Source organism: Colletotrichum karsti (genome assembly GCF_011947395.1).
Source record: "Colletotrichum karsti strain CkLH20 chromosome Unknown Scaffold52, whole genome shotgun sequence".
NCBI classification, from domain to species: domain Eukaryota; kingdom Fungi; phylum Ascomycota; class Sordariomycetes; order Glomerellales; family Glomerellaceae; genus Colletotrichum; species Colletotrichum karsti.
The window spans coordinates 237,609-263,636 of NW_024065952.1; the positions used below are offsets into that span (position 1 = coordinate 237,609).

At 54.2% G+C, this 26,028-nt stretch overlaps 8 protein-coding genes across 8 annotated transcripts; 2 read left to right on the forward strand and 6 right to left on the reverse strand.

The window, feature by feature from the left end:
- Nucleotides 1-605: 605 nt before the first annotated feature.
- On the reverse strand, nucleotides 606-1,061 carry CkaCkLH20_11923 (glyoxalase bleomycin resistance protein dioxygenase; the record flags this gene model as incomplete). The annotated part of the gene is made up of 2 exons (XM_038894637.1): nucleotides 606-790; nucleotides 845-1,061. The coding sequence occupies 2 exons, from the start codon at nucleotides 1,059-1,061 to the stop codon at nucleotides 606-608; spliced, it is 402 nt and encodes a 133-aa protein (XP_038740078.1).
- Nucleotides 1,062-1,810: 749 nt separating this feature from the next.
- Nucleotides 1,811-3,410, reverse strand: CkaCkLH20_11924 (major facilitator superfamily transporter; the record flags this gene model as incomplete). Its single annotated transcript, XM_038894638.1, has 5 exons — nucleotides 1,811-1,978; nucleotides 2,040-2,478; nucleotides 2,532-2,773; nucleotides 2,824-2,836; nucleotides 2,890-3,410. The coding sequence occupies 5 exons, from the start codon at nucleotides 3,408-3,410 to the stop codon at nucleotides 1,811-1,813; spliced, it is 1,383 nt and encodes a 460-aa protein (XP_038740079.1).
- A 2,066-nt stretch (nucleotides 3,411-5,476) lies between these two features.
- CkaCkLH20_11925 (homocysteine s-methyltransferase) lies at nucleotides 5,477-6,544 on the forward strand (the record flags this gene model as incomplete). The annotated part of the gene is made up of 1 exon (XM_038894639.1): nucleotides 5,477-6,544. The coding sequence occupies one exon, from the start codon at nucleotides 5,477-5,479 to the stop codon at nucleotides 6,542-6,544; it is 1,068 nt and encodes a 355-aa protein (XP_038740080.1).
- Nucleotides 6,545-6,816: 272 nt separating this feature from the next.
- On the reverse strand, nucleotides 6,817-7,860 carry CkaCkLH20_11926 (uncharacterized protein; the record flags this gene model as incomplete). The annotated part of the gene is made up of 1 exon (XM_038894640.1): nucleotides 6,817-7,860. The coding sequence occupies one exon, from the start codon at nucleotides 7,858-7,860 to the stop codon at nucleotides 6,817-6,819; it is 1,044 nt and encodes a 347-aa protein (XP_038740081.1).
- A 5,235-nt stretch (nucleotides 7,861-13,095) lies between these two features.
- Nucleotides 13,096-16,932, forward strand: CkaCkLH20_11927 (h k atpase alpha; the record flags this gene model as incomplete). Its single annotated transcript, XM_038894641.1, has 8 exons — nucleotides 13,096-13,316; nucleotides 13,432-13,499; nucleotides 13,580-14,119; nucleotides 14,202-14,472; nucleotides 14,535-14,775; nucleotides 14,833-15,239; nucleotides 15,300-15,648; nucleotides 15,706-16,932. 8 exons carry the CDS (start codon nucleotides 13,096-13,098, stop codon nucleotides 16,930-16,932), a joined length of 3,324 nt encoding a protein of 1,107 aa, XP_038740082.1.
- Nucleotides 16,933-18,478: 1,546 nt separating this feature from the next.
- On the reverse strand, nucleotides 18,479-20,102 carry CkaCkLH20_11928 (hexose carrier protein; the record flags this gene model as incomplete). The annotated part of the gene is made up of 2 exons (XM_038894642.1): nucleotides 18,479-18,776; nucleotides 18,832-20,102. The coding sequence occupies 2 exons, from the start codon at nucleotides 20,100-20,102 to the stop codon at nucleotides 18,479-18,481; spliced, it is 1,569 nt and encodes a 522-aa protein (XP_038740083.1).
- A 1,705-nt stretch (nucleotides 20,103-21,807) lies between these two features.
- Nucleotides 21,808-22,751, reverse strand: CkaCkLH20_11929 (uncharacterized protein; the record flags this gene model as incomplete). Its single annotated transcript, XM_038894643.1, has 2 exons — nucleotides 21,808-21,928; nucleotides 21,997-22,751. The coding sequence occupies 2 exons, from the start codon at nucleotides 22,749-22,751 to the stop codon at nucleotides 21,808-21,810; spliced, it is 876 nt and encodes a 291-aa protein (XP_038740084.1).
- A 1,662-nt stretch (nucleotides 22,752-24,413) lies between these two features.
- Nucleotides 24,414-25,545, reverse strand: CkaCkLH20_11930 (uncharacterized protein; the record flags this gene model as incomplete). The annotated part of the gene is made up of 4 exons (XM_038894644.1): nucleotides 24,414-24,673; nucleotides 24,739-25,091; nucleotides 25,153-25,391; nucleotides 25,441-25,545. 4 exons carry the CDS (start codon nucleotides 25,543-25,545, stop codon nucleotides 24,414-24,416), a joined length of 957 nt encoding a protein of 318 aa, XP_038740085.1.
- Between the last annotated feature and the right edge of the window lie 483 nt (nucleotides 25,546-26,028).

A 26,028-nucleotide genomic window follows, 5' to 3' on the forward strand; every position in this document is an offset into this window, starting at 1 on the left:
ACCAAGAGGAGTTCGTAAGCTTGAGGTGGGTTAAGAATGCAGTGAAGATTTACGCTTTCCGGAAGCCTTCCCCGGATACTAAATGTTGACCGCAGATAGACCCGTGGGGCATCTCTTGATTGGCTTAGTCTCCTGATCGGCCTACACGCCGCATCTGTCACTTTTACCCGTGTCAGGTGCAAATTGTTGACTGGAAAGTAGTTTGGTGAGGGCACAGTCCATTAACGTATGGATCGGTTCCAGATTGGCGTGCAGGCATCCGGCGTGGACGACCAGACGTGCTTATCTGTACCTTCTGTCTCTCGTTAAAAGTATGGCGAGGACCATCGGCAGATGCCTCGCATTCACCATCCGATCTTTCATAGAAAGGTCATCAAGATACCCTGTAGACGCAAGGGCTAACAAGAGTTCATCTTCACTACCACTTCAACAGACACTTCCCGGTCTCTCCTCCAACGCCTGCTCGCCATGACCTCCAATTTTGTCTCAATGTTTTTCAATAGACTTACTTCTACTTCTAAACGCTCTGCAGCGAATCGTAGACCCTCCCTACATACTCTTCCACTCATGCATCATCATTCGTACGTAATCCGTCGAGAAGCAATCTACTCATTGATGACCTCCGGTTTGTGGCAGACCACCTCGACCTTGTTACCGGCAGGGTCGATGAAGAAAGCAGCGTAGTAGTTCGGGTGGTACTGCGGCCTCAGACCAGGAGCGCCGTTGTCTTTGGTACCCTTGGCACCGAGAGCGAGAGCGGCCTTGTGAAACTCGTTGACGGCCTTGTGATCTGGGAGCGACTGTCAGTTGATTATTTCGCGAAAAGCATCACATGGTTACTTACTCTCGGCCTTGAAAGCGACGTGAAGCGGGATATTGGCCTCGTCGACCTTGTGGGACGCGATCCAGAAGTCGGGGGCGTGGACGCCGAGACCGCAGGCGTACTCGTTCGGCTCGACGAATTTCTTGAAGCCGATCGGGGCGAGGGCGCCGAGGTACCACTCGATGACTTCCTTGTAGATGCCGGCGGGGACGTAGAGGCCGATGTGGTCGACGGACATGGTTGCGGTTGGATGTTTTGCTGGGAGAAAGCTTGGTGGTTGATTTGCTTGTGAATCGAGGGAAGGGAAGTCGAGGTCAAAGGGAGATTGGCGGGGTATTATGTACTCCAATGGCGTCAAAGGCGTTCAGCTAGCCAAGCTACCAGACGCGGAGCGCGTCGGTGAAGGCAGCTGCCGCGTTCCGGCTAGACGCAGACGCGAGGGGAGCACGACGGCACGTGTGTAATGCCAGCTTGATAGATCGGCGTGACTCAGGTTAGGAATTCGGTTATTCTGGGTTTGGTTAGCGGAATATGCCATGTTAGCAGATCTAGATCCAGCCCCAGGCCTTCGCCGGAGTTGTTGACGGGCTGCTGCCGGATAGCGGGGTCGCGCAGGCAGCAGCGGCTCGGCAGGTAGTGGTGTTTGCGTTGTGAAATCTGCGAGGGTCTTGTAGGATTGATATGGGACAGCTAAAGCGGAAGGATTGCGATGTAAGCATATTCACATCTTGCCAGCGAGATTGTGTGTAGCTGCGTGAACAGTACAGGGAGGATATTTGCATTTTCCTTGCCAGCATCCGAGTCACACCGACTCTTTTTTATGCCCGCCGGCCGGTCTTCGGAAACCATGCATGCAATTCTTCCGTCTCCAATTCCAACACTATCATACACGTCTATAGGCCATGTGTGGTCGATCCCGACAGATACTACCTGTGGTTGGCCCGATACAATATCATACAAACCTATGCGATCATCCACACGCTTGCTTCAAAGTTTGGCCATGATGCTCTTGTTCATGCGGAACCTGACCATGGCAACAAGGATAGCGGATGCCAATGACAGCGATCCGGCGTAGAACATAGCAGGCCGATACGCTTGGAGACCTTTATCGGCACCTCCGTACGCCTCTAAGAGATAACCGGCGATGGGCGCGCCCTGTAGGATTCCGTCAGCTTGGATGGCTTCTCGATCCATCTTTAAAGGAAAGAAAACTCACCATGAGATACCCTCCGGCCCATCCCGTCACGATCATACCCATCGCAACGGACACGCGGGCCGAACCGAACACGTTACCGACGACAGTGGGCATCGTGGAGAAGAAGCCACCGTTGGAGATGCCGTTCACGATGACAAAGACAATCATAGGACCAAGCGTTGTCGAAGAGGGCCAGATGGCAAGCATGCTCACTGCCGACAGGGCCATGGAGACGAAAAGCACGTTGAGTGCGCCGAGCTTGTCGCAGCAGACGCCGCAGCAGATACGGCCTATGGCCGAGGCAAAGTTGAAGCCTGCCACCAGGCCGGCTCCCGTCGAGGACGAGAGGCCGATGGATTTGGAGTAAAGAGGCATGAAGAAAGGCGGGACGAAGAGCGGGAAGGTTCCGACTGCTCCGGCGAGGAAGATGACGAGGAAGGTGAAGGATTTGAAGAGACGCCTTGAGGATGTTAGTGCACGTCGCATGAGGGTCTTCAGGATGATATGCCTCACCATTCGACGAAGCCGGAGCTTCGAACGGGAACGCGTTCTTTGACGAGCCATGCAGCGGGCAGACCGGTGGCCAAGGTCATGAGAGCAAGGACTCGGTATGCCCAGGCTGGACCGAGGCGCTGGAGGAGAGCGTCCAGGGCGAAGCTGTTGACGGCACCGCCGAGACCACCGCCAGCGAAGACGATGCCGTTGGCAAGGCCGCGTTTACGGCTGAAATACTGCGCCGGGATGACTGAGACGATCTGAACGTGTTAGTTGTTTCGTACGCTGCGCGATTATTGCCAAGACCCACTGAGAAGCACAAGCTGAACCAAAGGTTAGTGTGATGATTTGATTTTTGAATCAAAAGCAAACTCACCTGACGCCCAGGCCCATCATGACACCACTCGTCGCAAACAACGCGCCGATATTCTTCACCGCGAAGCTGCTCAGTAGCTCACTCAGGCCGATGAGAGCCATGCCCATGAGCCCCGTCCTACGCGGCCCGAACCGCCGTATGACGCGTGAGTTGATGATGGCCAGCGCCGAGATGAGAGCAGTCGCCAGGGATCCGACGAAGGAGAGAACGGCTGGGGTCGAGAGGCCCTCGTCGACTAGGGCACTTTGGATCACGCCCCATGAGTACGCGGTGCCGATGATCCACCAGGCGATGATGAAGCAGCCCGTCACCACGACCCAGCCGTAGCCGCCTTCCGGGACGGCGGAGTCGGCGAGGCGGGAGGCTTGGAGGACCGGGTCATCACCGCTGTCATTCTCATTTTCTGTCTCGGAAGGGGTCACCAGGGAGGGTTTGTGGTTCAGATGGGGCGGGAGCGGTGTTAGTTCGACGCCGGAGGTGGAGGCGGATGCTGTTGTTGTGGTTATTGTAGTCGTCGCCATTGTGAGGTGCTAGATTGGTGGACTTGGCTTTAATGAATGACGAAGTAAGATAATGAATTGTCGAGATTGAAATAAGGAAATGCTGATGTCGCCGAGTGAGTCGACACCGGCGACGGGAGGTGAAATCTGGATGGACCCACCGGCGCCTAACACGCCCTTCTTTCGACAAGCACCGTCTTACATTTTAGCTCCCGTCTCGGCGGAGGGGCAAAGGCGCACCGGGGTCGTTGGCCGGTTTGTCCGATGATATCTTGTGTTGGTTGACGGGCTCGGCGTGATATGGAGGTCATTTTAGATAAGGGATCTGGCGTTTACTCCGTACGCGTATCCGGAACGTAATAGAAGCAATTGGAGTCAACGAGGCGACCTCATGATGAGCAGCGACGACGATGCCAAGCCCACGGTTCAGGCAACCTCAATGATTGCGCACAAGATAAACCGGTTTCTGTAAATGAGAGGCGACTTCAAGATTGAAGTCGTGAATCCTTCGGGAATAAATCTCAGGGGGATTTCTCTTCAGCTTCATCGGCGTCGAACTTACTGCAAACGATGTTACATCGGCTTGCATATGGACCCCGTTGCCCGGCGGGCGGACTTTTGGGACCCATGTCACCGGGAGCTAGAGTTGCTGCAGCCCGCGGAGCGCGGATCGCATATTGAGGTGTCTTTGCGTAGAAGTTCAGCCCTGTGCGTGACCTGCTTTCACGTCGTGTTTGATCTATGTGTTGTATCGGTACTTAAATTCGGATATGGTGCATATGTATAATTTCAAGAGTTCGAAATTTCATTATGCTATCACACCTCCAGGCTGAGTGAGCAGCGCGATGAGATGCTCGCCAGCTGTGCAACATTCTGAGAGAATTTTCCAATGTGACCTGCCCTTAACTTTCGTCTTGCTATGAATGAGAACGATGAGCTGTGAGATATGTGAAATGGCGGTCTATCGGAGTGAGTTCTATTCCATCAATCTGAGAGCTTTAGCAATGACGTATGGCAAATGTCCAGGTCTCAGCTCTGCGAATCTCCAAATGAGGGGCGCCGAAATCTGGAGATTGGAGCAGGTCGTGCGCGACTCAGCGAATAAGCTTATTCCCCCGCTGTGGTGATCTATCAGTAGATAAAATGCTTTGGACTCACTGCTCATATCTTCAATGAAGCAGCTCGATTCCCTCGGACGAATGGGACGTAGAGGTGAGCTTCGTCTTAGGTCTCAGTAGCGCAGGCCGTAGAACTTTCGGCGCCGTCCCGACATGAGATGACAGAAGTCTAATTCATGTTGCATCGGCGCAAAGGTTCAACGTCTTGGCAGGGCGTTTGATAGGTGAAGATAGTCAGTCCGAATGTGAAGCGAAGTCGGTCATTTCTGTGAGTCTGTGAGAAAATGACTGAAAATGAGGCCCTCCAGCTCCAAATACGCGAAAGTCTTGGCACGAATGAGGCCGCCGGCAAGGCATCCCGGGTCGAGCGAGCCTCACGATGGTTAAGAACATGTGCCATGAGAGCGCATGAGATTCAGATGAGCATTCTTCTCGAGCCGTGTCTGTGACGTATCTAGGGCTCACTTCATCTTCATCATTGGCCGCGTGATCCAAGCGAATGGAAAAGCTGAAAAATGAACAGGAAGGAAGGAAGGGAAAGGGAAAGGGTGATGCACTCGCGCGGAAGTTGCTGCCGGTGGTTCTTGGCAACTTCCCAAAAACGCAGCAAAAGGGTGTTAGTCATCAAGAAGTCGTCGTAATCTTTTCCCAAATTTTTCCTCCAGGGTGGAACCCTCCCAGGAGCCCGCCTGCCGCCTGCCGCCTTCCCTTCCGCTCCTCCTCCCCCGTGACCCCCCTCCATCCAGCTCCTCCTCCCAAGACCCCAAGACCCAAGAAATTCCACGTCCCCCTCCAAGCCCCCAAGCCTCCAAGAACACGCCCGCCGCGTCCAATTCTTCCCATACTCAATTTGGTCTTCTTTTTCTCCAGACTCATTTATTATTCCGCCCTGCCCAATCCAAATTGTGCTTGAATCGGGATACGCCTTTGTAAAGGTCCAGACCTTCCTATCACTCGGATCGCAAAAAAATGGCCGACGCGACTGCGAATAAATCCAGGGTCCTTATCCTCGACGGAGGTCTCGGCACCTCTCTCGAAGACAAGTATGGCATCAAGTTTAACTCGGCCGTCACCCCTCTCTGGTCAACTCATCTCTTGGTCGAAGGCCAGGATACGCTTCTTTCTTGCCAGAAGGACTTTGGCGATGTGCCTGTCGACATCATTTTGACCGCGACGTACCAGCTTTCAATCCATGGATTCGCCAACACGCGCACCGCCCAGTTCCCCAATGGCATTGACCGAGCCACCATTGGCAACTTTATCCAAGACGCCATTCGCATTGCCCATGATGCCGGGCGGGCAAACGGCGCCAAGCCCGCACTCAGTATCGGCCCTTATGGAGCTTGCATGATTCCCGGCCAGGAGTACAGCGGCGCCTATGACACCGATCACGATTCACTTGAGAAGCTGCGCGACTGGCACCTGGAGCGTCTGCAGTTGTTCGACAAGGCAGGCGCCTTCTCGTCCCCTGTTGGCTACGTCGCCGTTGAGACCATCCCCCGCGCCGACGAGATTATGGCTGTGAGACAGGCTCTGGATAAGAGCGGCGTCGTGGCTGCCAAGCCTGCTATTCCATTTTGGATTGCCTCACTTTTCCCTGGCGAGGACGAGCGTCTGCCGGATGGATCTTCGATCAAGGAGGCTGTGAGGGCCATGCTCAGCCCCGAGATCGCCGCGAGTATTCCCTGGGGTATCGGCATCAACTGCACAAAGATCTGGAAGCTGGAATCTCTCGTCAAGGGCTTCGAATCGGCCGTTCAGGACCTCATCGCGGAGGGCGTCGTCACTGAGGCCCCGGCCCTCATTCTCTACCCGGACGGCACCAACGGGGAGGTTTACAACACCACCACTCAGACATGGGAACTTCCTCAGGGATCCAGTCAACCCACCGCCTCTTGGGAAGATCAGCTCACGCAAGTGGTCGCGAATGCGGAATCTCGTGGTATTTGGAAACAAATTGTTGTGGGTGGATGCTGCAAGGCAAGCCACTCTGATATCGCCAGGCTCCGGGCTGCGGTAGAAAGCCTATCTCGGTAAAGTAGGAAGAGCACACTCAGGCCCGGCCCCCAGTACCGGCCCTCAATTCCCGGCGCCGTGTCCGAACCGAACTCCTCCCGCCCCGAGACCGACCTCGCCTCCGACGTGGTTGTACTATGCACCATGCACCAAAGGAAAACCCATCCAAGAAAGGACCCTTCTATCCGGTGGTATCGCCGCCCAATGCAAAGGAAGGGGGGTATCTCCCTCCGTGGCCAGTATGGCCAAGCAAAAATTCATTACTTCGTCATTGCCAAACATTTCTCTCTCCCTCACGTTTTCTTCCAAGCCCGTCTTATTGTTGTCGCTTGGGCCTTCCAGTCGTCGAAGCGTTTCTGTCTCTTTTGCTGTTCCTTTTCGTTCCAAGCCGTAATGGGCTGGATGGGTAACCTGGCAAGCATCTCGTCCATGTCGAAGTCGCGGCGTATCTCGCCGTTGACGCGAATCTGGATGCTGCCGATGCCCTCGTACAGGGCGGCGCCGTAGTCGGCCCAGTCACGATACATGGAGAGGAGCCCTCCGATCTGGCTGCACATGAAGAAAGCAAGCTTCTCAGCCGGTATGAGGTGCTCCTTTCCTTCCGCCGGGCGGGGCCAAGTGATCCCGCGGCGCTCGCGCTTTTCCGCATCCATAACCAGATGAGTGAAGCCCTCAAACAGGTTGGATGCGCGGCTGTTATCTCCGGGTACTAGGCGGTCGTGCTTCTCGTTCGCCGGCGGGGCGACGACGTCGAGTATCAGCTTCTTGATGGTGAAGTTATTTGGGTCGGCGACGACGCTGCTGAAGGCGGTCGGCCCGTATCGCAGGTAGCCAGACAGCATGGCGTAAAAATTCCAGACGATAAAGGGCGGGCCGCCATCACCACCCCGAAACTGTTCTGCGTTCTTCCAGTCCGGGTCGACGTCTTTCGGAGGGTCGAAAATGCGGAACTGGACGTGGACGCTGTCGGCATGGCGGGTCGTTCTTGGCACGGCAAGCCAAGTCGGCCACAAGCCACACTCCTTGACGTACATGACGTCCAGTCGACAATGGGTTCCTTTGGACGCAAGAAGGGCCTTGGCTTCATCGTGCAATTGCTGATTGACGAGCAGAATTGCGGTGTTGGGCGTGCCGGCGGGCGGGGCGGATTCGCGGGTTTGCTGCTTCTCGACCCAGACGTCGTGGCCGTCGAAAAACCCTTTACCCTTGTACTCTCGCCTTTTCCGATCCTGGCTGACGGAGGGGTTCAGCGGCGCATCGCGGTCGGGAAGGAAGATGACTTGATCTAGGATCAAGTCGCGGATTTCCCTTGGAATGCCCAGCAAACCGATTGCCATTGTTTGGGGGGGAGGGAATCTGTGTGGTGTTTGGGGTTTGGTGGGTTTGGTGGTGAGAATGCACGCAAACTCAAAGACACCGGCAAAGGTGGGAGAGAGTGTCGCACAGAGAGGGGAGAGGGGCGCCCGACGGCCAGGACGACGTGCGAACGACGGGCACTATTACAGAAGACCTGACTTGGGTTCTCTGGGCACTGCGCGTGCGTGCGGAGGGCGAAAATTTACTCCGAAGGCGACAGGTGCATCGAATGGAGCTGGATCGACCGGTGACTGGACTGGACCGACTTTGACCGGACGGGGGACGGGGACTGGGACGGGGAAGGGCACCACAGAAAGGACGCGAGACGCAGCAGACTGACTTGGTGGTGCAGCTAACTGGTGCTGTAGGGTCCTGGTCGATTGAGGCGCAGCAGCAGTAGCAGCGGAGTCGGCCCTTTGGGGAACGACGTCATTCAGTTGGAGACGGCCGTCGATTTCGAGCCAAGACGACGATGGCAGACAAGAAGAAACCCGAGGAAACGGAAAACGATGAAGATGGGAAAAATCCAGGGGAAAGGGGAGAAACAGAAACAGCTCGGGAAATGGTGAGAATGAGATGGGATGAGGGAAGGGAAGCACTTTGTGCATCAGAACCTGACGAGGAGGCCGTTTGGGATCGGATAAATGGACAGAGCCATGTGCAAGTCGAGTGCAGCAAAGCGAGCAGCGCCACGCAAGAGGCGGCGAACCAGCAGGGAACTTTTTTTGAGTTTTTGAGTGCTTTTCTCATGGACTGAAGGAGATGGGATGACCGGATATTGGTGCCGTAGGAAACTGGACGTTTTTTCGCCTTCGAAAGAAACGATGATGGATGAGGGATGGATTGGATTGAATCGGCTTCAGGATGCACCGAGTCGAGCGAGTTTCCTCTGAGAGGCTGGTTCGGCCTGGCCTGGTCCTTTCTCTTTCTCTTTGCTGGGTTGTCAGTCATGGCTGGTCTGGAACTAATACACTTGCAATTCAGTACGCTTTTACCGTCTTGAGACCTTCTCTTCTTAGGACAAACAAGAATTGGAGAAGGATGCCATGCCATGCGAGAGCCCACGAAAGCACTGACCGAGAAGGTCCAGAATTAGACATGTGGCCCGTGGCGCGGAGCGAATTTTTTCTTGTCTGATTCTTTGGTGTCGGCAGACCCCGACGGGACCAAAAGTCATCAAAGAAAGAAGACGGACGGGAATTCCATGACAAAAGACTGCTGGGAGATGGACGGTACGGTGTGCGTGGCCCACGCGGATTGCGGGCGTACGCCGGTGTTGAATTGGGGTATTGACGAGCGCTGCTCCTCTTCTGCGCCCCTCTTCCCGTGCAGCAGCAGCAGCAGCAGCAGCAGCAAATTCGGTACCTGACGGACTAGTTTTGCCTCTAGCAGCTGTTGCGTACATTTTATCCCGTCAGGTACAGAGTACTGCATCTGGCTGCTCCGGCTTGGATGCTCCAGGTGTGTTCGGTTGGCTGACTTGGACTGTGACTGATGACTGCGCCTACGTTGGCAATGTACGTATATCGCGTACGCAGCTCGTTGGAAGCAGTAAATGCTCAGCAGCCAGCACCAGCACCAGCACCCAGCACCAGCGCCCAATTGCCCAGATGCTGTGTGCGTCAGGTCAAGTCAAGTGTCGGGGTAGTTCTCTCGTCCGTCTTGTGGTTGCTTGCTTGCTGGGGACCGGGGTCCTCGTCCTGTCGGGTCCGTCCCTCTCACGCGAGCAGGAGGACCCCTTTGATGAGGGGAGGAGGGAGGGGGGGTTTTGGGGAGAAACCCTACCTACCCCTACCCACGCGTCCTGCCAGCCAGCAGCTTCCCAGTCCCTCTCTTCTTTCTCTCTCTCTCTCTCTCTCTCTCTCTCTCTCTCTGTCAGAATATCGGTCTGGGCATGCGGGACTTTTTTAAGGGTGTGGTGCAGCATCCATCTGGCTTCCCTCGTCTGCCGTACCATGGAGGAACAAGGGCAATCGTGGAGAAAGGGCCAAGTGCAGCCGAACAGGAACAGGGGTGTGGGTGGTGAGGGCCCAGGAGGCCGCCTACCTAGTGTGTATGGGGCCCGCGTGATGAGATCGGCACTAGTTTTTTCGGGAGAGAGAGAGAGAGGGACGTCTTCTGCTTGTTCTTTTCAATATCAGACAGGTTACAGATGTATGTTCACGAAAAAAGGCTCATACATATCGTGACGGCATGGAGCGAGGCAATGCGAGGGGATTGCCTTTACTGGTTGGCCTCCTCCTCCTCTCCCTCGTCAGCACTGTAAGTCTGACGGCCGGTGGGTGGCTGGCTGGTTGTGGTGCCCCCCGGAGCAGATGCTGCTGCTGCTGCACTTACACGCGCTGCCTGCTTTCTCTTCGAATCGGACTAGCTACCTAGGTCGAGGCAATACGTACTTGCATAGTACTGCACAGTAGAATACTCTTGAAGATGAGGGGGAATCGTGGCAGTGAGAGTACGTAGATTACATGAGTGCATCGATTGAAGGTGACGAGGGACGGGGAAAGAGAGCCAATTGGGAGCGTGATAATCACGGTTACACCAGCGCCATGATGACTTTGCAATTGCAGGTACGGCGAATACCTACCTGCGGAGAGAGGGCTGGCTGGCCGGCTGGGGGCAAAGGAAAGTTGAAGGATGCAAAGAAGAAGAGGTGTGAGCGGGAGCAAGCCGAGTTTTCCCAGGCGGCGGGCGAGCTAAGCAGCCGAGTAAGCGGGATGGCGCTGTGAGCCGTCATCTTTTTCACGAAGTTTGAGAGCTATGAAATCTTCAATGAGCGGTGGCCGCGGGGAGTTTAGACGGACGGTTAGAGGCGGCGGCGTTGGTGATGAAGAAATCGGTGGTGGCCGACCGCACAAAGAAGGACTTGAAAAATTAGAATAGAAGGACAGAAATAAACATGAATTCCTTCAGCCCTAGGTAGGTTACTATGCCGTTGTAATATAGACGATAGACGAGAGAAGGGGTGTATCGTGAATGAGGTTCTCTCCGATTGGCAATGACGCGTCGGGTCCGAGACGAGACGAGGGAATTTGAGATGAAGGCGCCTCACGACAGCAGCAACAGCTAAACAACAAACAAGGAGCTTGTGACGAGGGGTATATAGTTCGAGAGCTGCCCTAAGGGAGCAAGGCCTCGAAGTGGGAATCCCGGAGGTGTTTTGGTGCTAACTGATTGCAGCAAACCGAGAGTTGCGTGTAATTCTGTCTCACTTTGCACGCGCTCAAATCTCAGTGAAGGGGTGAGAGTGGGTGAGAGTGAGTGAGCGATGTGATGTGGTGGACGAGACGGATGAGGGAAGAATTTGGGGGGAGAGAAACAAAATTGTGGCAGTGCTGGCCAATCAGACATGAAGATCTTGATCGTTATTTTATCTTTATTTTCTTTCCACGTCACTCCGCAGAGCAAGCGAGAGTGAGTGAGGGATTACAGTAGCGGCGGGATGCAGATATTGTCGCCGGCACAGTTGCAAGACCCCCAAGCTCTCTGGGTCATGAATTCCAGGCTAGGAAAGAACATTGACCACATAATTACTGGATTCAAGGCAGATGCAGGGCTGGAAAGGAGGGTAGACAGGCAGCGAGGGTGAGAGAGGGAGGGGGGTGAGTGAGCTAGTCTAGGGCGTAGACGATGAAGGGTAAGGGGAGCTTCCTCACTCCTCTCACTCAGACTCTCTCACACGACGCCGCCATCTTCTGCCTCTCTCTCCTTCAGTTCTTCTCATTCTGCAGGCCTGTCGTCGACTGGGGGAACAGAACAAGACGCAAGGCCCCAGTCCAGGTGTGGGCTCTACGGCTACATCCACATCCCATCCCATCACATCCCGTCCGTTACCTAGGCACTTCACGGGTCGGGGAACATGGCCATGCCTCTCTCTCCTCTGGTCTAGGGCAAAAGAAGTCGAGGACGAAAAAGCACGGGGCAGGATGCGCCAAAACCTTGATTGGTTGTCACTGGCAAGTCACAGGAGAGCCTCCTTTGCGCCAAGAGATACTTGGATATCCAACTCCAACGACTTCAACTCGTTGTAATTTCGCATCACCACTTACACCGTTTCTATGAGCGATTTATTTTTTTTTCTACCTCTTTCGCTTCCACGTTCTCTTTACCAAAGGCGGCGCCTCCTTCTCTTGCGGCCGCACGCCGCAACGTTGTTTTCTCTGACACGCTGCGCTTCTCATTTCAAAACAAGCAATCCGGCTTTCTCGACCCGGCCTGGCTTAGCCCAGGGAGCAGCAAGCTTGGCCTGACTGACTCTCCAGTCCCCTTGACCGCGTTGAAGCAAAAATATGCGGCATCCCGCTCTTCTCCCACAGTACGGCGAGCACGTTGGATTCTCTGTGCCTTTGCTGTGCCATTTCACCGCCTCTTGGCGCTTAGATACAACCCCCAAGTTAGCCTCCATCCATCTTCGCACGTCGTTGTCATCACTTATTTTGACCTTTCTCGACGTTCCCTCTTGGATTTGTGTGTTTTATTTGTCTTTGGGCTGAGTTGCGGGCTCCCTCTAGGCTGGAGTTGCCTGTTTGAACTTGTGCACCCCCATCCTATCCCATCCCATCCCATCCAATCCATCCATCCATTCCTCTTCCATCCAGTGCCCCGGTGTAAGAGACTTTGAAAGAGACGTATAGAGAGAAAAAAAAATAGCCGCGCCTCCATCCGCGACCCGTGGCCGTGGCCCCCTCCCCAATCTCACCTTGCTTGATTTCCATTACCTCTTACTTACCGTCCCAACTAAGTCAGTACAATTCAAGCAAGGCGTCCCAGACCATGCCATGTGATGTTCTGCGGGTGCCGCAATCTCCGTTCGCAACGGCTGCTGCTGCTGCTGCTGCTGCTCCCCCCCAGCCCTGAAGGCTGACTGAGTTCGGTTGGTCTCTCGTAAAACATATGGCAGGACGAAAAGAGTTGCCAAGACCTATCCTAGATCTGGTTAAGACGGTCTCTATTCTGCGTCCGGTCCTCCTTCATGCCCTGACAGCGTCCAAGTGTATATAAGACCCTGCCAGCTTGGAAAAGTAAGGGTGTTGCAGTGCAGATCCGTTCACAAGTTCGCTCTCACTTCTCACATCCTCATCTTCCTCCTCCTCCTCCTCCGTCCTCCCTTCTCTCCTTCCCTTTCGGTTATCCTCCTCTCTGTCACTCGTCGTGAGAAACAACAACAACTCCTTCTTGTATCTTTTCTCCGCTGGACAGAAAGCGTGATGCCAGACATGGACGAGTCTGAGCTCAAGACCCAGGCTCCGGCCCAGGGCGGCGGTGAACGTATCCGTTGGGACGCCGACGAGGAGGCCGGCAGGAAGGCCAATCGCCAGAGCACCGGGCCTGCTCTGCATCATGCGCGTTCCAACACGTCCATGTCGATTCACTCGGTCCGGTCCAGACGCAACTCCATCGATGTTGCTGCCGAGTTGCCCATCCAGTACCGCACGGTGTAAGCGCGGTTCCCAATCTTACTAACCCCTTCTCTCGAGAAAAAACAACTCAGGAAGAGGAAAACGGAAATGTTGTTGTCATTGGCTTGGTGCTGATGTGAAAACAAACAAAAGGTCTATTGAGATTGAAGAATTCAAGTCTAAAGCTGAGAAGACGAAAAAGGTCAAAAATGTCGCAACAGGTATGTGTCAACACACAAAAGCTTTCGTTGTTGTGATGTTTTGGAGATTGTACGAAACTAACACGTGAGTCTTCTCATAGACCTCTCCGAACTCGAATGGCATACTCTCTCGGTCGAGGAAGTCCTCCGTCGCCTGTCCTCTTCCCTCACCGACGGTCTCTCCCCGGATCAGATCCAGCGCCGCATCGCCCACTATGGCAAGAACGCGCCCTCGCCTCCCCCCTCGCACAACACGAAGAGAATCCTCGGATACTTCTTCAAGGGCTTCGGTACAGTCTTGCTCGTGGCGTCCATCCTCGTCTTCATCGCGTGGAAGCCCCTGGGCAGCCCCCCGGCCGTCGCTAACCTGGCTCTCGCCATCGTGCTGCTGGCCGTCTTCTTCATCCAGGCCGCCTTCAACATGTGGCAGGACTGGTCCTCTTCTCGCGTCATGAACTCGATCAAGACGATGCTTCCGGATCACTGCATGGTCATCCGCGATAGCAACCAGATCGAGCTCATGGCTGACCAGATCGTGCCTGGAGACATTCTGATCATCAAGTCCGGAAACAAGCTGCCTGCTGATGTGCGCTTCCTCAAGGTGTCCTCGGATGCCAAGTTTGACAGGTCGATCTTGACTGGTACGTCTTCCACCTTGTTTTGTCCGTTGTGGTCTTAATAGCCAGGCTTGAATATTTTCGCTGACGAGAATCGTGAAAACAGGAGAATCGGTTCCTTTGCCCGCTGCGGTTGACTCTACGGATAACAACTACCTCGAAACCCGATGCATCGGTCTGCAGGGCACCCACTGCGTGTCTGGAACCTGCACCGGTGTGGTCGTGGCCACGGGCGACAACACCATCTTCGGACGCATCGCCAAGTTGACCAACGAGCCCAAGAAGGGACTGACTACGCTGGAACGTGAAGTCCTGCACTTCGTTCTCATCATCTGCTCCATCATGTTCCTCATGATTGTTCTCGTCTTGATCGTCTGGTAAGTGGTTTTGTCGCGGTGCCTACCCCTGAATTTGACGGTTTGCTGATTAAATCGCGCAGGGCTTCGTGGTTGAGAGTCAAGTACCCCAACTGGATCAACGTCCCCAACTTGATCATCTCTTGCGTGTCTGTTGCTGTGGCTTTCATCCCTGAGGGTCTCCCTGTTGCTTTGACGGCCAGCATGACCATCAGCGCCAACATGATGCGCAAGAACAAGATTCTCTGCAAGTCTCTCAAGACTGTCGAGACCCTTGGTTCTGTGTCCATCATTTGCTCCGACAAGACCGGCACTCTGACACAGGTGCGTTGATGAAAAAATAACTTGGAAAAAGGAGAACATAAACTAACAGCGCAGTAGAACAAGATGATCGTCACCGAATGCGCCATCGGAACGAACAAAATGACTGCTCAGGGTGCTCGGGATACCATGGCGGTAAACAAGCACTCCTCGCCCAACAACAACGCTCTGGACCAGCTCCGCGCCATCGCCGGTCTGTGCAATGCTGGACAGTTCGATGCGGCTACCATGCGCCTGCCTCTTCACGAGCGTGTCATTCACGGTGACGCTACGGACCAAGCCATCCTGCGCTTCTCTGAGAGTCTGGGCCAGGTTGCCGAGCTGAAGCGCTGCTGGTCGACGAAGTACGATCTTGCGTTCAACAGCAAGAACAAGTACATGATCCGCGCGCTTGGTCTCTCGCACCCCGACGGTCTGTCTCTTGCTTTGCCTTCCGACACCGCCTCGGTTTTCCAGCCTGGTGACGTGTAAGTTCTTCACCAGTCCAACGTTAACAATGAGAACGAGACGCTGACGTGTTCTTGTAGTCTTCTGACCATCAAGGGTGCTCCCGAGATTCTCATGAGCAGACTGAGCAACTACGTTAATCCCTCTGGATACACTACTTCTCTGGACCCCGCGACTCGCGCTTCGATCGAGGGAATCAAGGATGAGTGGTCTGCTCAGGGACGCAGAGTCCTGCTTCTCGCTCGCAAGGCCATCTCCAGATCGGCCCTCCCCAGCAACCCTTCTGACAGCGCCTATGAGATGGAAATCAACAAGCAGGCACAATCTGGACTCACTCTCGTTGGTATCGTCGGTATCGTCGACCCTCCTCGCCCTGAAATCCCTGAGGTTATGAACACTCTCCGCGGCGCCGGTATCCGCATCTTCATGGTGAGTCTGATAACTTGAATCTATTTCTCTGTCGAGATGGAGTACTAACTGGTACAGGTCACCGGTGACTTTGCCCTCACAGCCCAAGCCATCGCAGCCGAATGCAACATCATCAGCGTCCCCCGTTCCGAAATCGATGACATCTCGGCCCTTCACCGCAATACCACCGTCGACCCCTCCATCAAGGCCGTGATCGAGGACCTCGAATCCTCCCCGCGTCACGCCATCGTTCTCTCCGGCCCCGAGCTGATGACCCTCAACGACGACCAGTGGGACCAGCTGGCTCAATACCAAGAAATCGTCTTCGCGCGCACCACACCCGAGCAGAAGCTCCGCATCGTCCGTGAGCTCCAGGCCCGCCACCAGATCGTAGGCATGACCGGTGACGGCGTCAACGACGCGCCCTCTCTGCGCGCGGCCGATGTCGGCATCGCCCTCGGATCCGGAAGCGACATCGCCATCGAGGCCGCCGACATGGTTCTCTTGGACTCCTTCTCCAGCGTCGTCGAGGCTCTCCGGTACGGCCGCATGATGTTCGACAACCTCAAGAAGACCGTCGCGTACCTGCTCCCGGCCGGCTCCTTCTCCGAGTTCTGGCCCGTCATGACCAACGTGCTCTTCGGCATCCCCCAGATCCTCAGCAGTTTCCTCATGATCATCATCTGCCTCTTCACCGACGCCGCCGCCGCCATCGCCATGGCCTACGAAGCGCCCGAGGCCGACGTCCTGACCCGCAAGCCCCGCGTTCCCGGCAAGGACCGCCTCGTGGACTGGCAGCTCGTCGTGCAGGCTTACGGTCTTGTCGGCGTGCTCGAGACGTTGGCTTCCTTCGCCATGTCGTACTGGTACCTCGAGCGCAACGGCATCAGCTTCAGGGACATTTGGTTCTCCTTCGGCAACCTCCCCGCGGGCATCGACCAGGACTTCTACCAGCAGAAGCTCAACGTCGCGAGCTCCATCTATTTCGTCAACCTGGTCGTCATGCAGTGGTTCAACCTACTCGCCGTCCGCACGAGGAGGTTGTCCCTCTTCCAGCACCCGCCCATCGGCAACAAGCGCACCCAGAACCTGTACCTCTTCCCCGCGGTGGCCTTCTCCCTCGTCATGGTCTTCTTCTGGCTGTACGTCCCCGAGTTCCAGAGCACCCTCGGCACCGCCATCGTGCCTGTCGAGTACTGGTTCCTGCCCATGACCTTCGGCCTTGGCATCCTGCTCATTGACGAGGCGAGGAAGTACGCTGTGCGCAGGTGGCCTAATAGTGTGTTCGGCAAGACTGCGTGGTAAACGGGCGTCGTGTACAAAGAATGGGATTCGGGGTAATGGACACAGATGGAAATACCCATGTGTTGGGGATCAAGACACATACACCAACGGATTGGGGGTTTGGGCGGTTTACTTATAATTTTGTTCAAATTTCTTCGTAAAGCAAGCGAGCCAGCGTTGACTCTGCGAGCGATCTATATCAATATTTTATTTGTATCTTTCTACACTGATCAGTAACACATCTACGTGTATTCTTCACGATTGTTCTTATTGTGTAAATTATGCCACGATGTCAGGTGGGCAAAGGCTTGCTTCTAGCGATGCATTTCCTCACCGCTTCAGAAGAGCGAATTACCAACGTCTTACAACCTGCAGGCAATAAGACGGTAGTCGCTTCGCAACAAATAGCCGAGGGGGTAATCACACGGAAAGATGCCCGAAGCCTCCGCCAATAGCAATACCCTCAAATTCCATTTCTGGATATGGATTTACAAGGTCCTCACAACCCCACTGGTTGGTTGATGACACTACTTTGCGGAAGAGTTTAGCTAGAGGGCTTGATCTTACAAGCATAACGTTGACGAATTGTGAATAGTGTTGTAATTTCAACTACTATGTTGGACCTTACAGTTGGTTTCTAACTTGGCTGTGTGGCCGAACAAAAGTTCGCTCTTGCTCATCGCACCTTGTGGCAGCTCGTGTGCGTCAATTGAGAGAGCTGGATTCACATTGATTTGCTAGACTGTGGTCTCCCCGATAAGCAGCTTTTTCTTCAAGTAACATATCTGAAAGCGGCTGAGGTGTGAATGCAGCGCCAGCTTGACTGTCGGATTAAGCTGTGATAGAAACACCTCACCTGTGGAAACTCCCGCACGGCCGGATCTCATGTTTCTCACGTTTCTTGCAAGGCTCTGAGTGCAACTCTGCGCGACGTCTTGGCGTTCTCACCATTGAGTATCACAATAATTGAATCACTCGTCGCGGGGCCGATGCGAACATATATAGATCCGACAACCTGACGCGTCCTGAAAAGTTTCAACGCACAAAGGTCACATCGACCCCGAGAAACGACAGAAGAAACAAACGATGCTACGTGAGGTGTATAATTAGTCTGTTGGTTTCAACAACCTAGAGATCCCCATTGCCAAGGGCCTTCATGTCGGGGCAGGGGTTCCTGGTGGGCCGGCAACCTCGCCGAAAATGCTGCAGCACATGGTTGACAAGGAGCGGGTGCATCTCTGTAAAGAAGATCCTCTCATTGGACTGTGGACTGCTTCTTCCCAGTTTTATTTTGGTCTGGCTCATTTGTTTCGTTCCAACCGAGCGGAAATTGCTCCGTCCCTTGGCCGGGGTTCTTGATTGCCAGCCATTGCAATTTGGCACATAGAGAATCTGGACACGTTCACGAAAAGAATGAGGCCTGTTCAGATGTTTTTGATGTGGTATCAATTGTACCATAATCGGTACTTTTACTGTATTCTTGAAATCACTACCGCTTGCTCATGCTATGACTTTTCATGGGGTGACCTGCACAAACCCCAAACACACATTACTTCGTATTATCCAATTAGGCAGAGGAGTCCTCAGGCTTCTGCTCAACGTACTGCGCCTTGTCACCAGGCTTCTCGGTATCGAACTCCTGGGGCATGGCGACCGGGCGGTTCTTGGCGAAGCGCACGGTGGCGAAGACGGAGGGAGATTCGCGGAAGAGCATGTCGATCTCCTCCAGGTTGCGACCCATGGTCTCAGGGTAGAGGAAGTAGACGCTGACGGGAATGCAAGCGGAGATGACGGCGTAGATGATGTAGTATTGCCAGCCGATGGTGTTGAGGGCAACAGGGGTGATCATGACGACAATGAAGTTCCTGGGACAAGTTGTTAGTCGATGCGTGACATGTGACAGGTTGAGACAATACTTACCAGAGCCAGTGGTTGGCGGTGGAGATGGAGGACATGGCCATACGGAGACGGATGGGGGCGACCTCAGTGCAGTAGAGGAAGTTGGCACCCAAGAAGCCGATAGGCACGAAAGTGTTGAACAGGTAGATGAAGCATCCGGCGGCGATCTGGGCAGCCTGGTTGTCCTTGGGGAAGGAAGTGGTGATGGCCAGAGACATCATGCAGGCAGCCATGCCGATACCGCTGAGGATGAAGACGACGCGGCGACCGAATCGGTCAATGGTGAAGAAGGCGACGAAGGAAGAGATGAACTTCCAGGTGAGGGCACCGCCGGCCAGAGCACGGGAAGCCTCGCTCTTCATGCCAAGGTTCTGCTGGAACAGGATGGGAGCGTAGACGGAGACCAAGTTGGAGCCGGACATCTGCTGGTAGAACTGCAGGAGGATGCAGAGACCGAAGCGGTAGAGGAGCTTGTCGTCACCCATCTTGAGCATGTCGGTGAGCTTGGCGGCGTTGGCGGTGGTCTCCTCGAGGGAGTGCTCAATGCCAGCAAGCTCGGCCTGAACCTCGATGGAGTTCTCGTCGAGACCACGGAGGGCGGCGATAATGCCACGGGCCTGCTCGGACTTCTGCTTCATCACCAACCAACGGGGGGACTCAGGCAGGAAGTAGATGCTGCCCATCAGGATCAGGGAGAAGAGGATGGCGATGGCGATGGGAGGGCGCCAGGTGACGGGGCCGGTCTTGAACTCCCAGAAACCCAGGTTGATCCAGCTCTCGAGGACGTAGCCGACGCAGGTGAAGAGACCGGTAAGAACGACATGGCGACCACGGTTCGCGGCGCCGGAGGTTTCTGATTGCCAGACGGGGACGATGGAGGACAGCTGACCGATAGCCAGACCGACGATGACGCGACCGACGATAAGCTGGGCGAGGGAGAAGGCGGAGCACTCGAGGACCTCGCCGATGAGGGAGCAGACACCGGCGAAGAAGATGACGTTGCGGCGACCGAACTTGTTACCGGACCAGGAGCAAGAAAGGGAACCGATGAGGGCACCGATGGTGAAGGTGGCGACGACGAAGCCCTGAAGCGTCGAGTTCTTGTTCTTGGTAGCGCCCTCAGTGTTGACGGTGTCGATCTCGGGGAAGGTCTTCACCCAGTCCTCGGTGGTGAGAAGACCACCAAGGCCTGCCTGGTTGTATCCGAAGAGGATGAATGACGGGCACACGACCAGCGCAAGCTGGAGCATGGTCAGGGCATTGCCCGTGAGCCCGAAGAAGTTTGCGCCCATGGTCGACGGCTGATGTTGTGTACGCACGGAGGTTGCCCGAACTCTGGTGAAAGGGAAAGTGCAGCCGGTGTGTGTAAGTGACGGGACAGGGCAACAGGCAGTCGACGAAGATGGGATAAGAAACCAGAGGCAAGAAGGAGCCGATTGAGGGCGAGGACGACCTCTCTCTTAAAGAATTTCAGTCACCGGCCGCGTTCATCTCATCATGACCCTTGTGGGGAGAGGTGCGGAGACCCCGCGGGATTCTGGCCGTAAAGCCAGATTCATAATCCAAAGCAGCTTACTTCTCCGTGTGTAAGAGCTGGACCGTGTGGAGGGCCAAAAGATGGAGAAACGTTGAGGAGAGAGACAGGTCTGGAGGAGCACCGGAGTCTGGAGGAGCTCTGAAGGCGGGCCAGTGTCGTCAATGCCGAACGCGTTCCGTTGTGAGTGACCGGGTGAGTCGGCCAGGGCTCACATCGGAAGTCGACCGAGAGGACCACACCCTTCCCGTCCGCGTAACGGCGATAACTTCACCAGACCTCCTTCGTGGAGACGCTCAGACGAATTGTCGTCCCACCCATTCGTCGCCTCGTCCAGAAAGGCTCCTCCTGGGATCCGCCTTGGTGCTTTTATTCCCTCTCGCCATCACTCACAGCTGCGGAGTCGGCATTCAGGGCGGATAAGGGGTTAGTGAGTGGTTACCAAGATCCATCGTACGAGCCTCAATGCACGTTTGAGTATCAGTCGGATGCAATGGACGATTCGGTGAAGAAAAAAAAGGCAGGTATTGGCTCCACACAGGACGACATATCGCGCTTCAGACGAAATGTCGTTGAAGTTGTCAACGGAGCACAGATTCAACGCCATGGAATGCGGCGAAAATTAAGCACAGCCAAGACGGCAGACCGCGGTCGCCAAGGCGCGAGCGTAGGCCAAGAATTGCCCTAAGGGTACATTGAACAAAGTACATCAGTGGATTGTGCAAACCGGCCGAACCCCCACGTCACGAACGAACTCAGGCTGACTCGCGAAGGCGAAGAAGCCGACGGGGATAACGGCTTAAGTCGATCAACGTCAGTTATCCCGTCTGGAACAGCGACAATAAGAGCGGCATAACATATAAAAGAGATGGCCCCTCCGTACTTTCAGATGAGCAGTGACCTCATTCAGCTAGAGGGACGTTGAAAGTATTTAAGTCTCAGACTTGCCCTCGTGTTCTTCAGCTCAGAGGGGAGACCCTGGTAGGCTTGCCAAAGACGCGACGAGCGAGCCGATCGGCTTCATTCATGTCGCCCCTTTCGCGGCTACCATTCCCCGATGGAGATGGCAACCTTTTTCTGTTAGCAAAGCGGTATTTGGGATTGAACCTGGTTCGACATGCGAGATTTCGGTATTCCACCCGCCCCGACTTGACTGCATTCAGTCTTCGGAGGATTACCGAGCCCACTCAACCATGCGGTGACGATCCATCAAAAGCAAAATCTTCATGTCCACGCTGCCTCAACAAGGAGCAGCCAAGAACAAAAATCTTGAAACGTGGAATCCTTCTGAGTGTTCTGATGACTTCTACGTGACAGTAAACGATGTGTCAATTATCGGCCAAGGTCCCACCCTGCGTCTTGTTGTTTCTGAGTGTGGTGACCAAAACTTCTTGGGGAACCCGCAACGTGCCCAGAAACTTTCTTCGACCTTCGTGTGCCATGTTTTGTGCCATCTTCAACATCTACTCCAGCTTTGCGCCCGTCAACTCCTCACTCTCCGCATTCCCCAGCTTCACGTCACGATGTTTCTTCTCCACGGTCACAAACCCGCAGAACGCAAGAGCGCGGGGGATTGATCCCGGTCTGTAACGGCGAGGTCAGCGAATCATCGGATGGCGTGCGGTTCGGGATGGTTTTCTAGTGCAACTTACTTTCCGTCTAGTTTTCGTGATGCCCACTTGTCGACGGCCAGGAACGCGAACAACATGGCGAGATACGCAGGCATCCCCGCGGGGTAATCGCCCTCCCACAGACACAGCGGGTGAGAGATCACGACCGACGCCGTGAACCGTGCCCCGTACGTTCTGAAACCCTGGAAAACGCCTCCGTACTCGTTCATCCACCGGACCCAGGCGAAGGCGTCCATCAGCTTGACGCCGGCGCGATGCCAGTGCGCGGACCCGTATGCGTACCCCATGGAGGTCGCGATCGCCTGCTGGAGCGCCATTGCCTTGAAACTGGCCATGAGAACGGGGACATTTCCCTCGTGGACGTACCCGGACAGCTGGACGCCGGTGGCCGAGAAGGCGAGAACGGTGACGAGATCAAACAGGGTTGGGACCGGAGACTCTCCGAGAGTGGCATACAGGTAGTAGTACCGGGCTACCACGACGGTTCCAAGAATCAGGTGAGCAGCGAGGGATTCGTACGGCAACTTTGCATACTTGGCAAATTTCCGAGACCGCACATACTTGTAGGATGGAAACAGGTACGGCACCCAGAAACTCGTCGTGCAGAATATCTCGAACAAGAGGCGATTCTTGGCGTAGAGGCTCTGCGCATTCTCCCAACAGAAGTTGGCCAGATCCATGGTGGGTCGGGAGCCGATTCCCTGCCAACAGCTGTTGGTGTAGTTGCGCGCCTCAAATGAGCTGAAAGCGGCTGCAAATGGACCGGCAGACTTCATTCGCGGGGGTTTCGGCGAGACAAGGAACCGTTTGTCGTTAATTGCGAGGAACCAGGTTGATGGATGACGGCTTTATATGCTTTTCATCCCATCTATCAGCCACCAAGGGGGCGGGCTTTACCCCGGACACGGAGGTTTAATTCGAGATCCGGAAGCCCGTAGTTGTCGCGCATGACGTCGTTGGAGACGCGGCGCAATTAGTGCTGATGTTCGAGGCTTGGAAGGTAGCACATTGTCCAGTGGTCGTACGCCATGTCTAAAATTGACAGCGCATTTCAATCGACCGTAAAGCAACTTTTGGGGTAAGAACTTTTGATAATTGGGATCTTGGTGCTTGCTAGTCTCGTCTTGTCCCGCTTGGCATTGGAGAATCTGGATGTAGAGACATTGCCCGATTCGGTAGTTCTATGTACTGTGCACAAGTACATGACAATCTAGATATATGTCTTGGTAGATGGTTGATTGACTTTGCAATGTTTTCGTGGTATTTCTGACAGACAGTGCTACTTCCCAGGTCTGCGGTCTTATAATCGCCAATATGGCGCACCCGAATCTTATGGATGTCATTCATCCAATATCCATACTATTGAATCCTCAACTCGAAGCTAATTCTTTGATGCCTTCTTGGTTCATTTTCAGGACTTGCCAACTCTCCATTGTCTTTGCTCCCAACTTCCGATAGAACTTCAAGGCCTTTTCGTTGTTGGAAAGACAGACCCAGTCCATCTTGATACAGCCAGCTTTCTGTGCCTCAACTGCCATTGCCTTCAACAGCAGCTTTGCATATCCGTGGCGACGATACTCAGGAAGGACGTAAAGCTCTTCCAGGCAGAGACCTGGAGCCGCTGACCAGGTCGAAAAGTTGTAGAAGTAGATCAACAAGCCAGCTGGTTGGCCATTTGGCGAATAGATGAGCAAGGGCCATGCGAATCGCTGAGGGATTCCATTTGATTCAGTCTCGTTCGTTGGCGCATCAAGGTGAAGTGTTCGTGTGAGACTTTCTTCCGTCGCGCCGACGATCGATCCTGGAGCTTGTTCTTCTGCGGCGTCTCGTATGAATTGCAGAATCAACGGAACATCTAGAAACATGAAATTTGAGCTACTTCTTCAGGAACGGAACTCAGTGGCACTGTACCTTGAGAGATGCCCGGGCGTATGAAGGGTTGAGCATCCATATTCGACAGTGAAGACATGCGGCCACGCTACCTGGTGGTAGAGCGTTCAAAGTGACAGGAGCTTTTACTGGGTTAAAATATCTCATCGTTCATGTCATTCTATTCTATGCTACGCCCTGTTGGTGGATTCATGTTTCATAGAGTGTAAGTTGGCGACCAATCAAGACATGATTGCGGAAACCGAATCCCGATTTGACACTTGGGCGCGGAAATATAGCAAAGACTTGTACTCGGAATGAGGCTCTTTATGATTGGTCACTGTTAGATGTTAGGGACTGTTAGATTCTAATGTGATTGTGAACTGAGACTAGGTTGCCTCAGGCGATGCTGAAATATCCTCACGTTGTTGCCAGTTCTAACATACCCGACGTTATATTGGTCCCGAATCACCAGGGGTGGGACATCAAGCTCAATTTTGCTAGCAAAGAAGTAGACAACATGGTTTAAAAAGACTGTTCTAGGCGTAGTTGAAACATGCTGCGCCCACTCATGCCTTCTTCCAAGCCTTGTTGAGGATGTCCTTGACCGTCCAGGCCTTGATCTCTGGGAAAACATCGTTCAAAGTCTTTTGACCAGCGGGCGGGATATCGAAAGTGCCATCGTCAAACCACAGTCCAAACACTGCAGCCATACCCTGGTAAGCCTCCTTAGGGAAGAAGGCGTATGCCGGGATCTGTCCAGGAAGTTCCGTGGGCTTTCCAGCCTTCAGATTCTCGACGCTGTCATAAGCAACGTCGAACTTAGTGCCTAAGACAGAGTCAGTCAGTCGTTCGCCTTCTCGTTTCACAAAAGACTTGGTTGGTTGCACTGACCTTTCGCAGTTTCTGCCAGCTGAAGAAACTCGTTCGCAGTGACCTTGTCGCCCACAATGTACGTGTCGGGCTCCCACTTCTCCAAGTCCAAAGACGCAGCTACCAACTTGGCGACATCATTTGTGTGCGTAAACGCAATGGGTGTGTTTCCAGAACCAGGGATGGCGGCGGCGTTTCCGGGAATGTCAAAGAACAAAGTGACGGGGGTCATGTTCGACTTTTCGGCTTGAGGACCCCAGTAATCCAGGAAGAAGCCATTGTGAACCACAGTGTGCTCAAGGTCTTTGGTCTCATTTCTCAGGAAAGATTGAGCCTTGAGCTTGTTTGGGACCGACGGAAACATGCCGGCTTGCCTGCGTCAATGTCAGCACATACATACTCTCAACCAAGAGATTGTAGGCTTCCTAAACTAACCCCTCGTTGTGAGGAATGCCCCAACCACTGGAAATGATCCTCTTCGTCGTCTTGGATGCGTCGGCAGCGCGAATGAGCTCAATCTCCGGCGGCGCCTCACCCGACGGAGGCATCATGTTGATGGTTGAGATAACGGTGTGCACGTTGTTGTCTTCAAGAGCCTTCGTGGTGGCTTCGATGTTCGCGTAGTCCACAGCAATGATGGATGCGCCTACTTGCTTCTCCAACTCAGGATTGGCCTTTAATCCTGTGTCAGTCTCATACTCAAAGTACAATGAGTTTGCATACCTTTCTGGCCAGAATCTTGACATCGTGCTTGCCGGCAGCGACGATGGCCTCAACGATGGTTCGGCCAACATTGCCAGTTCCTCCAGCGACTGCGATGACTGCCATTGTTGCGAGAAGGTGAGAAGATAAGTCTTCAAAAAAGTGTGATCTGGTAGTGTCTTGAAACGCGGCTTGTCGATTCAACTTCAAGTTGTTCTGCTTCAAGGTAACGCTCAATGCAGCGACGTAAGTGCAAATATATACAACTCTTGAAGCAATACTAGCGATCGCGACCCTTGTTACAATTGAATCCGCCTGTCCAGGCGGATCTTTTTCTGAGTTTCATCACCTAATCTTCCGCGCGCTGCGGACTTGACGCCATCGTACCTAGTGCAAGTTTCGGCGGAAAGGCCAATGAGTGTAGCAGTCTGTGGATTTGTGTGTTATTCGCTGTAACGCGTATTAAGCTGGACTTAGAACAAGGGGTGCTGCGGTGTACTCTACAGTAACGGGCAGCACACAATGGAATTGTAGCAGTAGCATGGAAGCTTCTTGGTTACAAATTACTCCCGCCTGAGTCCGCCAGCGGAGTAAATAAAGTGCCTAATG